The sequence below is a fragment of the Pseudophryne corroboree genome, chromosome 6, assembly GCF_028390025.1.
Source record: "Pseudophryne corroboree isolate aPseCor3 chromosome 6, aPseCor3.hap2, whole genome shotgun sequence".
NCBI lineage: Eukaryota > Metazoa > Chordata > Amphibia > Anura > Myobatrachidae > Pseudophryne > Pseudophryne corroboree.
This window is the reverse complement of record NC_086449.1, coordinates 271311337-271328512: the sequence shown is the minus strand read 5'-3', so window position 1 is coordinate 271328512 and position 17176 is coordinate 271311337. Positions and strand designations below refer to the sequence as shown.

Genomic DNA, 17176 nt, shown 5'->3' with positions numbered 1-17176 from the left:
GTTTTTGTACTACTGAATTCATTATATAACCGTCAGGTAAATATGTCTCAGGGTAAATGTGGTGCTGGACTTTACAGGTGGTAAGTAAAGCAGTTGACTAATGACAGCAATACCTTTTCAGCCCACAGGCCTTCTCAATTCTTCACAGAGAGGTGAAAGATATTAATTAATGTGGAAAACTGTATTACCATTTTCTAATTCCCTTTACTATTTATTAGAGATGAGTGGCTCCGGTTCTCCGAGAACCGGCCCCACCTGAATTTCCCGATCCAACACTATGGCAACTCTAGATGGAGGCCACACTGCTCCCTGCGAACCAGTACATTGAGTGGCACCTCTTGAATGTTTTTTTGCCCCTAATTCGTTCTGACACCTATGCATTAATTACTGTAAGCATTGGCCTTTAGGGTTAATTACGTGGGACAAAGAGGAGAGATGCACTGTAACCCATGCAAGATTTAATTTGTCTTAAAATATAATGCAAAATGTGCATCCTGCAAAAGAAAGGTAAAAAATACCCTGGGGTATTCGGGCGCTGTGAGATGAGGAGCTCAGCTAAGCGGCAGCCAATGTTTAAGAGGGAAGTCACTCCCAATATATACAATTACAAAAAAGAGAAGGAGGCTGCGCTTTGAGAGGAAATGAACAATATCCACTATAATGTGTAAAATTAATAACAATTTATTAAAAACACTACCTACTTAAAAAAAAATGTGCATCCTTCCTGTTTACGCCATAGTGTTATCTACAATAAATATTATTACCCTCACACACATCAGTGCCATATCTAGAGTACCTATGTTACTAGCAATTATCAAATGCTTAATATTACATTATATTGTGACATTTAAAATATTCTGGTACTAGCTGTATACCCGTGCTTCGCTATGGAATTTCAAGTATTTCTGTGCGTATTACTTTAATTTTGAAGGACTTCCTGGTAAACTACATTTTTAGTCTTTGCTTCAGGCTGGACAATGGCCAGGCTGTCAGAGGAGCTGACTTTGGAACAGGCAACATACAACTGGCCATGGGAGAAGCCCCAGGCAACATACAACTGGCCATGTGAGAAACAGTCACTCCTCAGATCTACACCAGCCACTTTCAAACTCTGCCCCTGAGTTTTGTAAATGCTCAAGGCATAGCAAACTTTTGCCGGGAACTGAAGCCATTTGAACTGGAAATGGTAGTCTGATGGGATCAGAGGAATTCTCGGAAAGAAGACAGTTTCTAGTGTATGCTAAAGAAGCCCCTAACAACCCTCCAATTTAATATGAAACAAAAATTGACAAATTGTCAAAAAAATAATCGTTAAAAAAATGATTGTTTTTAAACCTAGATTAACATGCTGCTAAAAATATAAACACCTATTTAGGCACTTAATTTGGTAATGTTTGTGTGCAAAAAACAAATTAAAATCTTATCTGGATTAAGAGATAATGAAGAATTTATAAAAAACACATTCCACCCTTTTGGGTGTAGACTTTTGAAAAATCCCTTCTTAGTGGGTGCCTACGTCACAAAACAAAGCTACTGTCCAAATGTCAAGTTCCTAGTCCTTATGGTTCAGGAGATTTCGTGATGAGTCAGTCAGTGGTATTTAGCTTTTTGTTATGATTCGTTGCTGCGGCTCATTTCTTTTTGTGTTTCTGGCTATCTCGAAAGGCAATCTAGAAGCTGGCAACCATATGTAGCAGCACACCTGTTTGGGAATGCTTCGTTACCTGACTCCAGCCTGTTGTCTCTTGTGAAAGTCAGGAGGCTGATTGATGTGCAGCAGCACAGCTGCAGCGAGTTGGTAATTAGGGGAGGCTGGCTGTGCTGTGCCTCTCATTGGCTCTTGTCTCATATATGTGTTGTCTATCTCTCACTCCCTGCTGGTCATAGTTCCTGGTTGCAGCGGGAGCCCTTGTCTCTAGGTTCTAGTGCTAGCCGTGGATACCTTTGCCTGGTTATTTTGCTACTGTACTCTGCAGTATTCCTGTGTCCGGCTCTGTGTCAGTTAAATAGTTATCTGTATCCAACTCAGTTATTCCTGTGTCTAGCTCAAGGTCAGTTATGGAATTATCAGCATCCAACTCTGTCTCAGTTGCATAATCTGTTGTGTTGCTTTTGTTATTTCTGCTAATATTACTACTCGTTTTCTTGCTATACAGTGTAACCTCTGTTATCTATCTCTCCTGCATAGCTTCAGTACTCCCACCGTCAGTGGCTCTGTCTCTTTGTTGTTTTGTCTAACTTCTTCCTCTAGTGTATTGTTTGTTTGCATACCTTATGTAATCTCTTTGTCCGAAAGCTGTCCAGAGTTTGCAGGAGTTTTAAGTGTTTTAGTGTCTATTGTTTGCTCTCCTGTCTTTTGTCTAGAGCAGTTCCTATCTTCTTTTGGTCTTTCGCTCCATCGGCATTGACCCGGGTCACTCCGAGGATAAGCTTGCACTACCAACAGTTGTGTAAGTCCTGGTGGCCTCCCAGTACTGGTAGGCACATCACACCTTATGGGAAAAGTGGCTATTATAGGCAAGAAAACCTGCTGGTGAGGTCTGCGAGTCTTAACCCAGGGTATACAAGAGTCAGTGCCCAGAAGATCTGCAGAAGCCACAGACTCTTTCGGAAAGAAAACCCTTCAGTTGTAACACTTATTTCACCCCTGTTCACCCCTTTGGGGTTGGACTTTTTAAAAATCCCTTCTTAGTGAGTATTTACGACACAAAACAAAGCTGCTGTCCAAATTTCAAGTACCTAGTCCTTGTGGTTCTGGAGATATCGTGATGAGTCAGTGAGTCAGTCAGTGGTATTTGGCTTTTATATATGTAGATTAATATTCACCTTTTTTAAATACCACAAATTACAGTATAATTGAGGACACAAATATCACATGTTTGTCACATGCTACACGTAAGGTAAAACAAACAAAATATTTTGAAAGTAATTAAAGAGAAGGATACTTACATTTCATATTCACGTTGTAAATTCTTTCTAAATATCTGGGTTTCTTTACTGACATCTTCATACGTTGGACCAGCAGAAGTGATATAATTATAGTCAAGGAAACAGTATTTTTATAATAATAATAATAATTATTATTATTCTTACGAGGGCAATTCACTAAATACGGTAACAAAACCTCTCATTGGGATTCAACTTGTACATATATGTATAATCAGAATACATACTATATGCCGGCGGTCATATGACTGACCTGTCTGTTGTGGTCTAATGTGCCTATGTAGGAATGAGCGTAAATGCTGTAATATTCCTTTTCATAGTAAATTAATGATCCTAAGCACAAAGACTCACTTTCCTGAGTATTTAGAAGACTCAAAATAGAAGTTACATATGTAGGAGAAGGTTGTGATTGTGCAATTGTGAGGATCTTGCACAATTCTGGGGCCACAACTCCTGTATTAGGAAAATGTGTTTTTTATTTTTATCCTGAACTGCTACACATAGCTTTTTTTCCAATTGTCCACATATCTTCCACAGTAGTATTCTTTCAGTTCCATGCAGTCAGCTGGAAGTGACTCAGGATCATATCACTTGCATGCACGCTATCTGCAGTACATGCACTTCATTGCGGAATGGCACTTCACAATTTTTGGTGCTATTTGTTCCTAAATGAAGAGTGAATGCTAGAACTGGGGATTAGTATTCACAAATAAAGGAATAATGTACACATAACAGTGAACAGCGAGGGCAGCATTCCAAACAGATGGTGAGCGTGTTTATTCTACAGCATTACCATTAAATGCCTAATCAAATAAATAAACAGCAGATAAGCAGACATTTCCACATTTATGGACCATAACATTATTTCATTATATTTTTCCCAATTTCCTTTTCAATACATAACAAAAACTGTTTGCATAAGACAGAAAAAGATAATGTATTTTGGCAAGTGCTGGCAAGCAGTCATGCTCATAAGACAATTTGCATGGTCGCTGGTATGTTGACTTATTCATCATGGCAGGCATAGCTACATTATAGCTGATGAATGCATTCATGTACATGGCTGTAACCTATCCTTAGAGGTACACCATTATGCCAGGACAGGTTGATTTAATTATGTAAACATTTTCCATCAGTTAAATGAATACATTTATATTTCTTGATTTAATGTTATACCTTTTAACTGCTAGAACCATGTCTTTTCAATGAACCAGATGTATCTTCACTAAAAGACATAACTGCTTACTCTTCTGGAATATTGATGAAATTCCCACATTTTAGGGAGTACACCTGGCTCCCACATGAGCAGGTCACTCTCCTACACCCCAGCCTCTTCCTAGTGAGAGGGGTGGGATGGGAGCCTGATGACATGAGTCTTGATGGATTGTGCCATCAGGGCCCTGCACAGTGGTGCAGCAGGCTTTTGACATGAGGAGGAGCAAAGTTGTTAAAATAGGTGACCTAGGCCTGGATGTTTCATAATTCAAATACCAACATCTAAATACATTATACATAATTAACCCTGTCAATAACAGTGTAAAGGTATAAAGCAATACAGCCATCATCATGGTGGTAGCCAACCATGGTCTGCCCGCCCACTTGGCTTTCTGGCTGGCACTCCTGGTCTCCTTTGTTCTCAGACCCTAGCAGGTCTCTGGGTCGACTGCATTGGCCCCTCAATGATAGGCTCATTCTGCCATAGAGGCTGGGCCAATGAAGTGATTTGTCCTGCGCTATACAGTGGCCACTTGAATTTCTCCAGGACAAAAAGTAAGTATTATATAATATAAGGCTTATATACTAGCCCCTGTGGTGCAGTAAACATGTAGAAAATGTAGCGATCGTAGCCTGAAGACCTTTGGGGAGTGCGTTCGCTGATTGACAGGCAGAGGCGGGCGTGTGGGCATGGTACGGACAATGCAGGTGTGTCCGGACCATTGCGGGGGCGGGCTGCGGCAGCTGCGTGACGTCACATGCAGCTGCTGCGACTCAGAATGTGATGGGTAGCCGCCTGCCAGCTCAGGGTGCTACTTGGTGGGTTCAAAAGCATCGCCGCCGTGCGATGCTTTCGCACCTGTGCAGGGGGCGGACTAGACCTGTGCTGGGCGTCCCCCCGCATTCCCCCATAACTCCACCAGTGAAAATACAACATGAAAATCCTCAGTTACCTACCCTAAACACTGCAGACAGAAAACCATCATTGATATTGTGTATGTAAGACAGCTAACAGCATCCAATTCATATGAGAATTTCTATTCTGTTTTATCATGAATAGTAACAGATCAGAATTTAGTATTAAGTTCCAGATATGGATAAGGTCAGTGCCGTAACTAGACATTTTAGCGCTGTGTGCAAGAAATGGCATTGACGCCCCCCATTTATATAAAATAGAGGCAGTGCGCACTGTAGCACTGTAGGCGGGCAAAAAATATATAGGGGCATGGCTTCATGGGGAAGGGATGTGCCAAAAAATAATACCAATTCATATATTACGTTGCACAGTAGTCTCCATTATTCAAATTATGCCGCACAGTAGCGCCACTACACCAGGTAGAGCTCCTTTTATATATTACAGCAGACAGCGTCCCCTTTTTACACATTACGGCAGTCAGCATCCCCTTTTTACACTTTACGGCAGACAGTCCCCCTTTTTACACAATACTGCAGACAGTCCCCCTTTTTACACATTACGGCAGACAGCATCCCCTTTGTACACATTACGGCAGACAGTCCCCTTTTTACACATTAGGTAGACAGGATAGATAGATAAATAGATAGATAGATAGGGAGGGAGACTCGGAAGCCACAGCAGCGCACTGTAATTGGTAGCGGCGCAACATACAGCTGTCCCTCTCCTTCCGCATTGGCTGGCCGCCGCCACTGTGGATGCTGGGATGAGGGAAGCACATCCCAGCATTCACAGCGGCGGCGGCCAACCTATGTGGAAGGAGAGGGACAGCTGCAGCGGCGCAGCTACCAATTACATAGCGCTGCTGTGGCTCCCTCCTCCCCCTCCCTCCTCTTCCTTCTCCGCTGCCCCCAGAGCTGCTCCTTTCCTCATCCAGCACACACAGGCGGCTTGTAATGAGTCAATTTGACTCATTACAAGCCGCTGACTTGGAATGTGGGCAGTTGCGCCCTCAGAGCGACTGCGCTGTGTGCCAGGCACACCTGGCACACCAGTAGTTGCGGCTCTGGATAAGGTTATCACGAGAAGTCCGGAGACTGAGATTCTTTTTCAATTGTCCCCTTGCTTGCAGACAGTATGATAAATGGCTCCATCAGGGTAGTCACAAAAATGGACACTCTTCCAAATAGACTACTACTGGGAAATCAAATTCCCTACCTTTAATAACTACCAAGGCTCAATGTGCTGAGTCTCCTCACTAAGGGGTCTATTTACTAAGCCTTGAATAGAGATAAAGTTGTTGGAGATAAAGTACCAGTCAATCGGCTTCTAACGGCTATGCAACAGGCTGGGTTTGAAAAATGTCAGTTAGGAGCCGATTGGCTCAAGCGACTTTATCTCAATCAAAGGCTTAGTAAATAGCCCCTAAATCAGTGTCCGTGGCTCCTTTCTACACACACAATGTATCAAGCAGAGAAAAGAGTAGAGAAGTAGACCAGTGGAGAAGTTGGCCATAGCAACACCATCTACTTCTCACTTTATACAGTGTACTCGATAAATGCTTCCTCAAAGCTGATTTGTTGCCATGGGCAACTACTTCTCCACTTTTTTCACTTCTTCATTTCAAGAGGTGACATAATCTCCAAGCGTCAATGATCCAGCTGTCTATAAACGGGATCTGGGTTAGATGACCTGGGTCACCCGTTTACACTGTGCTGTTACCGAGTCCTTCCCGGGTACAACCCTGGTAGCTACCTGGATCAGGTTCCAGGGTAACTGGACCACGGGTTTTTTTTGTGAAACTTTTCCACTGAGCAGTGACTCTGGTTGACCCGGAATCAACCCAGGCTATTGCCACAGTGGAAAAGGGGTATTACTTTCAAAGTCCTACATAACCAGGATCCAAGGTATTTGATGCAGCGTATGCTCTCACTCCCTTAGATCACAGATGCAGGACTATTATTAGTATCTAGAAGATCCCATACTTCTGGAGAGTTTAGCTTTGCAGCTCTGACTCTCGCTACTTCGCACAGATCAAGAAGTGTCCACCCCAGAAACCTCCAAGCCAGATTCAAGATTTACCTGTTTAATGAAGCATTGACTCTCTTCTTTTAAATTGATTGGTATTCTGTTTTTTTTCATCTGCACAGGTAAAGCACTTTGGGGCATATTTACAAATGTTCCCAAAAAAGCACCAATAAGTAAATTTTCTTATCATTACATATTGCATAAAGGAAAAATTAATTATTGGGGCAATGTATTAAGAGACACCTGCAGAAACATAGGTTCCGATAGAAGATCATCCCTGAGGAGTGTAAAAATCAAAGTGATTACTTAACCGGCCGGACCAGGCACAGCTACTGGGAGACTGTATACTCACCAATGGGGTTTGTGAGTACAAATCAGAATCAGGCCCTGACACATCTTAAAACATCCACAGGAAGTACAGTTTGTTTTACTTGTGATATTGGGCCTAATTCAGACCTGTTCGCTCGCTAGGTTTTTTTTGCAGTCCTGCGTTCGCATAGTCGCCATCCATAGGGGAGTGTATTTTCGCTTTGCAAGTGTGCGAATGCATGTGTAGCAGAGCTGTACAAACAGAATTTGTGCAGTCTCTGAGTAGCCCAGGACTTACTCAGCCACTGCGAACACTTCAGCCTGTCCGGGACCGGATTTGACGTCAGGCACCCGCCCTGCAAAGGCATGGACATGCCTGTGTTTTTCCAAACACTCCCAAAAAACGGTCAGTTGCCCCCACAAACGCCCTCTTCCTGTCATTTTCCTTGTGAACGCTCGTGCGAATGGATCCTTCGCACAAACCCATCGCTGAGCAGCGATCCGCTTTGTACCCGTGCGATGCGCCTGCGCATTGCGGTGCATAAGCATGCGTGGTTTAGACCCGATTTCCCGCTGTACGAAAATGCAGCCTAGCGATCAGGTCTGACTTCCCCCTCTGTGAGAAGACTTAAAAAACATGCACTGCTAGGGTTCCCTATTGATTGGAGTTGGGAAATACTGATCTATGGGCCTAATTCAGACCTGATCGCTCCTCTGTGAATTTGCATTCAGATAGTCGCTGCCCAGACAGAGTGAATACCCGCCCTGTGCAAGTCTGCGTACGCCTTGTGAAAATCTCTGCAAACGACAGTCAGCTGCAAATCCATTTGCAAGTCACTCACCATCGAATGATTTTTCCAGTCTGTGCATAGGCCCGGACCTACACCTACAGTGCAATAGCAACAGGCTGTTCAGGGCCAGAGCTGATGTCACACACACTCCCTGAAAATGCTTGGCCACATTTGTATTTTTACTGACACTCCCAGAAAATGGCCAGTTACCACCCCCAAAAAAGGCTTCCTGTCAATCTACTTGCGTACACCCTGCGATCAAAAAATACGCTGGATTTTTTCACAGTTTGGCCTCTCATGTGCGCACTATGATCCATACACATGCGCAGTCGATCGATTATCGACCGCCTCGCAAATTCGCACAACAACAATCAGGTCTGAATTAGGCCCTATATGGAGACTCAGTGAATCTCAACAGCTCCATTTGTATAAGGTACATGTACAGTGGCGCAACTACCACCGCTGCAATTAAGGGGTCCAAAACCGGCAGTTTGTTCACCAGTACTATAATGATTCACACTGACTCATTATAGCATGTGACGGCCGCCTGCGGGACTTAACTTAAGAAAAGAAGCAGTAAGTAGCCCAGCCGGAGTAAAGGAGGTAAGCCCTGCCCCTCCTCTCACCGCGCCTCTCACCTCTGAGTCTGTGACGGTCAGTGGCGAATTTAACGCTAGGCAACAAAGGAAATTGCCTAGAGCCCGGCAGTTCCAGGGGCTCGGCCCAGTTTCGCAATGCCTAGTTGTAAATCTGCCACTACCCATAGGGATCCGGCACCGGACAGCGGGACCAGGTCAGCGTCATGTGTCCAGAGCATCGTATCACCAATCATTGCGCGTTACCCCGTACACCACTGACCCGCCCCCTTCCACTCCACTAGTGGTAGTACCGCCCACCAGCAGCGTCATCCAGCTCACTGCCGCCCTCCCACCTGCCTGCCTCCGCTGGTTCTCACCGCTGAATGCTGCTGTGACTGGTGTCTTCTCCTCAGCCACAAGTCCCCGACTGCTGGAGGCTGCGGACAATCGCACCCTCCCCCCGGTGAAGGATACATGCAGCGGGGTGGGACAGTGGAGGCGGGAGCAGCCGCAGTTCTGTTAGCACCTGGCAGCATAGTGCCTGCTAAAGAAGGACTAGATGGTAGGAGATCAGCGGCACACAGATGTCAGAAGCCACCATGTACCTGGAGATGCCCCAGCCCCACTTGAAGGAGCCGCTGCACAGGTACTTTCAGTTTGTGAGTGACAGCTCATCCTGGTTCCTCTTCCCCCAATCCCCTTATGCTGCCCTCCAGCACCCATAGTGAGGTCGGGATGTACTAAAGGGAAAATGCGGTAAAACCCCCCCTCTCCCCCTCCCCCATGGCATACCTGTGTGCAGGTAGCCCTGGTTCCGGAAGCCAAACTCCTCCTCCCCCTAGCAACACAGCCAGAGGTCCTTCCGGCTGCAGGGAGGAGGAGGAGGCTCCCAGGACAGCCTGCTGCTGCTTCCCGGCCTGTGAGGAGATGGAGACCCCAGGGAGGTGACGGAGACCCTCGCACACCTTCTCACAGGTATTGCAGGGGGGCCTCCGTAACCACATTGCGATATTAATCGCATATGTTAGTACATATGCTATTAGCATTGCTGCGGTAGGTGGCAAGGGGCGGTGATGTATTTTAATACATCCCGCCCTTAATGTAATGGCAAAGACAGTTTATTTTTTCCACCATTACACAATTATGCTATACAGTACAGTACCTGGCCAGTGTACCCTGCATTTATCAGTGTCATAGGTGGTACAGTTTGAAATTGCATTCAATTGAGGGAGGGGGGCCACAAACTGATATTTTACTTAGGACCCCATGAGATCTAAATCCGCCTCTGGTGACAATGAGCGCTGGTTTGGTGTTGGCGCCGGCCAGACCTGTCATGTATTAAAGTATTACACATGCTCCCCCTTTCCTCTCTCCCAAGGACCCTCAATCCGAGCACAGGGACGCACTCCACAATATACCTGATGCGGGTAAGACCACCTCTGCACAGGCAGTCTCACACCCGCCACTCGTGGCTCACAGCCCTGTGGGCCGATCGGCCCCCCTCCCCTCCCTCATAATGAGCACACATTATATATGTACACCCCTCTCCCCCATACATCAGCCATGCTCCTTTGTCCTGACGCCACACACTGAATGCTCTGCACATGCCAGTGGCAGTGAGAGGACAGGTGGTGAGGCTGCTGCTGAGTGAGGAGGCTTCAGCTAACAGCCAGCAGCAGCCTCAGCTCCGAGGAGAGATGAGTGATGGCTGTCTCTGTGGAATAAATAGTTGTTCATTCTTTCATCATATATATGTTATAATATAAAATAAAATAAAGGAGCACCACTGTGTGGCATAAATTTAACCTGACAACTTGTGGGGTACTACTGTGTGGGGTAATGTGAATAAGTGTCCCTGCTGTGTGGGGTAATGTGAATAAGTGTCCGTGCTGTGTGGGGTAATGTGAATAAGTGTCCGTGCTGTGTGGGGTAATGTGAATAAGTGTCCGTGCTGTGAGGAGTAATGTGAATAAGTGTCCGTGCTGTGTGGGGTAATGTGAATAAGCGTCCGTGCTGTGTGGGGTAATGTTAATAAGTGTCCGTGCTGTGTGGGGTAATGTGAATAAGTGTCCGTGCTGTGTGGGGTAATGTGAATAAGCGTCCGTGCTGTGTGGGGTAATGTGAATAAGCGTCCGTGCTGTGTGGGGTAATGTGAATAAGCGTCCGTGCTGTGAGGAGTAATGTGAATAAGTGTCCGTGCTGTGTGGGGTAATGTGAATAAGTGTCCGTGCTGTGTGCGGTAATGTGAATAAGTGTCCGTGCTGTGTGGGGTAATGTGAATAAGTGCCCCTGCTGTGTGGGGTAATGTGAATATGTGTCCGTGCTGTGTGGGGTAATGTGAATAAGTGTCCGTGCTGTGTGGGGTAATGTGAATAAGTGTCCATGCTGTGTGGGGTAATGTGAATAAGTGTCCGTGCTGTATGGGGTAATGTGAATAAGTGTCCGTGCTGTGTGGGGTAATGTGAATAAGTGTCCGTGCTGTGTGGGGTAATGTGAATAAGTGTCCGTGCTGTGTGGGGTAATGTGAATAAGTGTCCGTGCTGTGTGGGGTAATGTGAATAAGTGTCCGTGCTGTGTGGAGTAATGTGAATAAGCGTCCGTGCTGTGTGGGGTAATGTGAATAAGTGTCCGTGCTGTGTGGGGTAATGTGAATAAGTGTCCGTGCTGTGTGGGGTAATGTGAATAAGCTTCCGTGCTGTGTGGGGTAATGTGAATAAGCTTCCGTGCTGTGTGGAGTAATGTGAATAAGCGTCCGTGCTGTGTGGAGTACTGTGAATAAGCATCCGTGCTGTGAGGAGTAATGTGAATAAGCGTCCGTGCTGTGTGGGGTAATGTGAATAAGCTTCCGTGCTGTGTGACATAATGTGAATAAGTGTCCGTGCTGTGTGACATACTGTAATGTGGATAAGCGTCCGTACTGTGTAGGTTAATGTGGATAAGCGTTCGTACTGTGTGAGGCCCTGCGCTCATTCATCGTTGGTGCCAGATTGTTTATGCATGCATGCCAATATGGACAATCTCGTCCGTATTAGCATGCAGGGCTATGGGGCCGGGTGACGGGGGGAAGTGAAGAAACTTCCGTATCGGCCGTCGGGCACCTCGGCGGCAAATCCGCCAGTGTGTAGGGCCCCTAAGACCTGAACTCTTAAGCCGGGTACATGCTCTGCAGATCATATAAATGCTCCAATCCTGAGGGTGACTGTCTGATCAGTGTGTACTGCCCCAAGCTAATTTTAGCACAGTATGTACTAGGGATTGCCATCAACCATTGATGATTCAAAATCATCAATGGTCTATGACCGATGGTAACTACTGTTACCATCGATGGGGGAGAACCAGATGGTTTCCCGCCATCGATGGTAAAGAGCTATCAAAATTTTTTTTCTTTCTCTAGGGTGTCAGGGACACGGAGCATAGATCTGCCCCCGGACACCCGTGAAGCCACGCCCCCGGGCTCTGATTGGCCAGCGTCTACCTCAATACTAAAGTAATGGGGACCATCGATGGACAAAACCATTGATGGTTTCCTTACAGATGGATGCCCACTATCGAGGTTATCCACCGTTGGTAACCATCGATGGATAACCAATTTATGGACATCCCTAGTGTATACTGTTCTACGGTACTGGCTGCATCTTATGAGCAGCTCCTTGGGGTCCAGGGGAACTCACTTAAATCAGGGAGAGTATGCAAGTACTGTATGAATTTTATATACCTTACACAAATTATATAAAAACACCTTCTCTGTTTCACACAACAGATCCTGCACAGCATTTTCCTTAATCATGTGTAGCTTTGGTAGCTGCACTAGTATTTGGAAAAGGGAAATGATACAGACAATATAAAAAAATATTGTGATATTTTTCTTGAATTTAAAAAGTGATTAATATTTAGATTCCCTTAAATCCTTTAGCCGCAGCGTGGTCCCTTCCTTTTGTTTTTTTGTGCATAAATTAATGCTTTTCTATTCCTTAGAAGTTACTCACAATTTAATTCTTACTCTACATTTTCCTTAATCATGTGTAGCTTTGGTAGCTGCACTAGTATTTGGAAAAGGGAAATGATACAGACAATATAAAAAAATATTGTGATATTTTTCTTGAATTTAAAAAGTGATTAATATTTAGATTCCCTTAAATCCTTTAGCCGCAGTGTGGTCCCTTCCTTTTGTTTTTTTGTGCATAAATTAATGCTTTTCTATTCCTTAGAAGTTACTCACAATTTAATTCTTACTCTACATTTATGTTTTTAATTTAACTTAATTTAACCACATTAGAAAACACCAATGACTTAACATCAAATGTACAATGTCCCATGGATTTATAAAACCAAATTTATTTTTAGATGGTGCATTTCATAATAGGATGGATTGGTTAAATGATTTGAATCGGATGATTTTTTGTGCAGATTTTAAGTGTATCATACCCTTCCAATGTGTTATACCATCCAAGCTTGTTGCCACTAGGGTTGTAAAATCAGTCATTTAATGCTGGCTATGGCCCTCATTCCGAGTTGTTCGCTCGTTATTTTCCTTCGCATCGGTGCAATTTTCCGCTAACTGCGCATGCGCAATGTTAGCACTGCGGCTGCGTCAAGTAAATTTGCTAAGAAGTTTGGTATTTTACTCACGGCATTACGAGGTTTTTTCTTCGTTCTGGTGATCAGAGTGTGATTGACAGGAAGTGGGTGTTTCTGGGCGGAAACTGGCCGTTTTATGGGTGTGTGTGAAAAAACGCTGCCGTTTCTGGGAAAAACGCGGGAGTGGCTGGAGAAACGGGGGTGTGTTTGTGACGTCAAACCAGGAACGAAACTGACTGAACTGATCGCAATGGCAGAGTAAGTCTCGAGCTACTCAGAAACTGCTAAGAAATTTCTATTCGCAATTTTGCGAATCTTTCGTTCGCAATTCTGCTAAGCTAAGATACACTCCCAGAGGGCGGCGGCTTAGTGTGTGCACTGCTGCAAAAAGCGGCTAGCAAGCGAACAACTCGGAATGAGGGCCTATATACTGAATATATATACGGGCGTGGATCAGAAGGTCGACCACACTTAGGTCGACAGTAACTAAGTCGACATCTGAAATAGGTTGACACAAGCATTAGTTCGACATGAGCTTTTTTTTTACATTTTGGTGTTGTTTTCTTCGTAGAGTGACCGAGAACCCCAATTAGTGCACTGTGGTCGCTCCCCATGCTTTGGGCAAGGTGCCTCGCTGTACCGAGGTTACCGTTCCCAATTGTAGTCCACGTGGATCATAAAGTGTGAATAAAATAAAAAAAAATTGTTACAAACTCATGTTTACATTTTGTTAGGTCGACTTAGAACATGTCGACCTAGTAACCATGTTGACACAGAAACCATGCTGACCAATGGTCAACCTAATACATGTCGACCTAAGTGTGGTCGACCTAGAGACCGGATATCAATTATATGTATATATATATATATATATATATATATATATATACACTGCTCAAAAAAATAAAGGGAACACTAAAATAACACATCCTAGATCTGAATGAATGAAATATTCTTATTAAATACTTTGTTCTTTACATAGTTGAATGTGCTGACAACAAAATCACACAAAAATTATCAATGGAAATCAAATTATTAACCCATGGAGGTCTGGATTTGGAGTCACCCTCACAATTAAAGTGGAAAAACACACTACAGGCTGATCCAACTTTGATATAATGTCCTTAAAACAAGTCAAAATGAGGCTCAGTAGTGTGTGTGGCCTCCACGTGCCTGTATGACTTCCCTACAACGCCTGGGCATGCTCCTGATGAGGTGGCGGATGGTCTCCTGAGGGATCTCCTCCCAGACCTGGACTAAAGCATCCGCCAACTCCTGGACAGTCTGTGGTGCAACGTAGCGTTGGTGGATGGAGCGAGACATGATGTCCCAGATGTGCTCAATTGGATTCAGGTCTGGGGAACGGGCGGGCCAGTCCATAGCATCAATGCCTTCATCTTGCAGGAACTGCTGACACACTCCAGCCACATGAGGTCTAGCATTGTCTTGTATTAGGAGGAACCCAGGGCCAACCGCACCAGCATATGGTCTCACAAGGGGTCTGAGGATCTCATCTCGGTACCTAATGGCAGTCAGGCTACCTCTGGCGAGCACATGGAGGGCTGTGCGGCCCCCCAAAGAAATGCCACCCCCTACCATTACTGACCCACTGCCAAATCGGTCATGCTGGAGGATGTTGCAGGCAGCAGAACGTTCTCCTTGGCGTCTCCAGACTCTGTCACGTCTGTCACATGTGCTCAGTGAGAACCTGCTTTCATCTGTGAAGAGCACAGAGCACCAATGGCGAATTTGCCAATCTTGGTGTTCTCTGGCAAATGCCAAACGTCCTGCATGGTGTTGGGCTGTAAGCACAACCCCCACCTGTGGACATTGGGCCCTCATACAACCCTCATGGAGTCTGTTTCTGATCGTTTGAGTAGACACATGCACATTTGTGGCTTGCTGGAGGCCATTTTGCAGGGCTCTCGCAGTGCTCCTTGCACAAAGGCAGAGGTAGCGGTTCTGCTGCTGGGTTGTTGCCCTCCTACAGCCTCCTCCACGTCTCCTGATGTACTGGCCTGTCTCCTGGTAGCGCCTCCATGCTCTGGACACTACGCTGACAGACACGGCAAACCTTCTTGCCACAGCTCGCATTGATGTGCCATCCTGGATGAGCTGCACTACCTGAGCCACTTGTGTGGGTTGTAGGGAGGTCATACAGGCACGTGGAGGCCACACGCACTACTGAGCCTCATTTTGACTTGTTTTAAGGACATTACATCAAAGTTGGATCAGCCTGTAGTGTGTTTTTCCACTTTAATTTTGAGGGTGACTCCAAATCCAGACATCCATGGGTTAATAAATTTGATTTCCATTGATAATTTTTGTGTGATTTTGTTGTCAGCACATTCAACTATGTAAAGAACAAAGTATTTAATAAGAATATTTCATTCATTCAGATCTAGGATGTGTTATTTTAGTATTCCCTTTATTTTTTTGAGCAGTGTATATAGGAGAGCAAAGGCACGGCACTCACAACCACTTGGCAGCCAAAATAATGACAAGAAGCACATTTGCTATACGACGTTTCAAACTCTAATTGAGTTTTTCATCAGGTAAACATACATATCATCACAATAACTCACCTTATATCCCCTCAAAACAACACCTTCCTGCACCGTGACTGGAAGGGCTCCCGGGCTAGTGTAGTGTCTAACACAAAGCAGCATTTTCTATCCACAGCCCGTAAAGGTTGCTTTAAAAGTCCATGTACGACATGCAATTTTCTGATTCCTGGTGACACATTTTGTCACCCACATTTAGGCACCAAGTATAAAATTCGTTACCATCTTACATGTGAGAGTACCCATGTGATTTACCAACTTATTTGTCCTTGTGGCCTATCATATATCGGAAAGACTCAACGCAAATTTAAGGAGCGTATGGCAGCACATCGCTCTTCGATTCGCCTGGCCCTTAGTAAAGGTACGAGTGAGCAACCTGTAGCTCGTCATTTTGTTAAATCACGACACTCACTTAATTGTCTTAGATATAGAATGATCGATCATATCCCCATCGATCGTAGAGGGGGTAATCGTAATTTGAAATTATTGAGAAGAGAGTCTGAGTGGATCCACAGGCTTGATGCTATACATCCGAGGGGGCTCAATGAGCTTAACTCATTCACAAACTTTCTCTGAGGTTATGCTTTATATACCGCTGGTGCATCAGTAATATTGCATAATTTATTAGTGTGTCTTTATGTCACATACTGTTAATATCTATTGTTTATACACATTATAAGACTTTTAGCTTTGATGAGTGAGGGTATGATATATATATGGCTAATATTTTAAAATGTATTAGTGTGTCTTTATCCTATACACTGCTAGTATATATCTTTATTGTTTACATTCTATGTTGCATTTGTTGATGTACTGTATAGGTATTAGCTATGGTGCCTGATTAACTTGTATACTTTACAGCGATATGTTTAAATCAGTATGGGGCTCTGTTTGTTATAACGCTGCGTTACCACGGTGACACAGGGTTCTGTTTATTGTTTCAGTTGCCTGGTTACCTATACGACGTGTGCCGCGTCTGTACGCGGTGACGTCATTTGTGCGCGTCAGAGGCTCGGACCGGGATTCCTGCTCCCGGGAGCGCTTCCAGTCATGGGACAGGAAGGTGTTGTTTTGAGGGGATATAAGGTGAGTTATTGTGATGATATGTATGTTTACCTGATGAAAAACTCAATTAGAGTTTGAAACGTCGTATAGCAAACGTGCTTCTTGTCATTATTTTGGCTGCCAAGTGGTTGTGAGTGCCGTACCTTTGCTCTCCTGTATGCTTTACCTGCAAGGGCACCAAACCCAGCT

At 44.7% G+C, this 17176-nt stretch overlaps 1 protein-coding gene across 10 annotated transcripts in view; it reads right to left on the bottom strand.

The window, feature by feature from the left end:
- FAM227B (family with sequence similarity 227 member B) overlaps window positions 1-17176 on the bottom strand; it is a 1159103-nt gene that overhangs the window by 115401 nt on the left and 1026526 nt on the right. For all 10 annotated transcript variants that reach the window (XM_063926021.1, XM_063926018.1, XM_063926017.1 and 7 more), the window contains one exon: window positions 2950-3028. In XM_063926021.1, coding sequence (XP_063782091.1) covers window positions 2950-3028 — 79 coding nt within the window. The remainder of the gene's footprint in view (window positions 1-2949; window positions 3029-17176) is intronic.